Here is a 1,218-nt window from a genome sequence, read left to right on the forward strand (position 1 = left end):
TGGTAGACTGAAGAACAGACTTCAGTTTGAAAGTTAGAAAAATAGCACCTCCACCTACCCTCAAGGAATTCTTCCTACAGCATTTTAAAAAACATCTCTGGGGGTAACAAGCAATCTCTATCCCAGTAACATGAGCCTTTGGGTAGGCACATTTTTACCTCCCCAAATCAGAACATTACGGGTTATCGTCCCAAGCAGCCAAGAAAAGTTAAACCTTACAGCAGGAAGTGAAGGCTCATGGCCTTCTCTGCTCTGACCTGTAACCTCAGACAGACTTCACCGCAGCCAACTGGAGAAGAGGGAATAAATAACAGTGACCTACTTGAAGCTATCATCCGATCACAGTCTCCTAACCATGAGTCCAATGCGATAGACTCTCAGGACTGTCAAGCTCACAAGCCACATCCCACAAAATCTCCCAAAGCAGGATATCATCTTGGCAGCTGTCGCTTCCCCCTCGGCCTGAACAATCTTCTGCTTCTGCTCCTGCTTGGCCTTCTCCACCAGGAACTGGGCACGCTGTGCCTCCTGCTGGGCTGCAGAGTGAACATACACAGGCACTGGAACCACACCATCTCTTCCTAGCCCTCACTCAGAACTTAGAGCTGAAGCCCCAGGGCTCTGCTTCCCAAAGAACAGACAGCATTTCAGGACCACATCCACAAGTACAAAATGTATCCGAGTGCACTTTACCTCTTCTTAAATAAAATCAACAGCATCCAGACCCTTCACACATAATCCCCACAGTGAGTCCCAGTCTGAAGAGGAACCGGAGTCTTCGGAACTCGGCTCCTCCAATGGTCTATTCCATTAGCAATGGACAGAGTTTTCTGACAATACTTGTAAAATAAACCTGGTCAGCCCTGTTCCTAGGGAGGCTGAGATCTTTTAACTCTGCAGCTGTACTGACACCAAAGCAGTGACACACTAACTCAAATTCCTTGTTCAGTAATTCAGTGAAAGGCAAAGGCAATCCACCCTTTTCAGGCACAAATGGAACTCACCCACTTGCTTAGCCTCCACGGCTGCTGTGTATTCACGACTGAAGCTAAGCTCTGTGATAGCCACATCATCCAGGATGAGGCTGAAATCCTTGGCTCTCTCTGTCAGTTCTCGCCTGATGAGCAGGGACACCTGAAACACAGTCACAAGAGGAGTAGTACCAAGCACAGGGCGTTCCCCATTTCCTTGTGCACTCTGAAAGCAATGCACAACCGC

At 48.2% G+C, this 1,218-nt stretch overlaps 1 protein-coding gene across 1 annotated transcript in view; it reads right to left on the reverse strand.

The window, feature by feature from the left end:
• The window catches only part of PHB2 (prohibitin 2), a gene marked incomplete at its 5' end in the record, with an annotated part of 5,876 nt that overhangs the window by 2,267 nt on the left and 2,391 nt on the right, over positions 1–1,218 (reverse strand). Inside the window, 3 exons of the mRNA XM_009079386.1 lie at positions 1–7; positions 426–536; positions 1,005–1,134. The exon at positions 1–7 is cut by the window's left edge and continues 64 nt beyond it. Coding sequence (XP_009077634.1) covers positions 1–7; positions 426–536; positions 1,005–1,134 — 248 coding nt within the window. The remainder of the gene's footprint in view (positions 8–425; positions 537–1,004; positions 1,135–1,218) is intronic.

The sequence above is a fragment of the Acanthisitta chloris genome, unplaced genomic scaffold, assembly GCF_000695815.1.
Source record: "Acanthisitta chloris isolate BGI_N310 unplaced genomic scaffold, ASM69581v1 scaffold20907, whole genome shotgun sequence".
Classification (NCBI taxonomy): Eukaryota; Metazoa; Chordata; class Aves; order Passeriformes; family Acanthisittidae; genus Acanthisitta; species Acanthisitta chloris.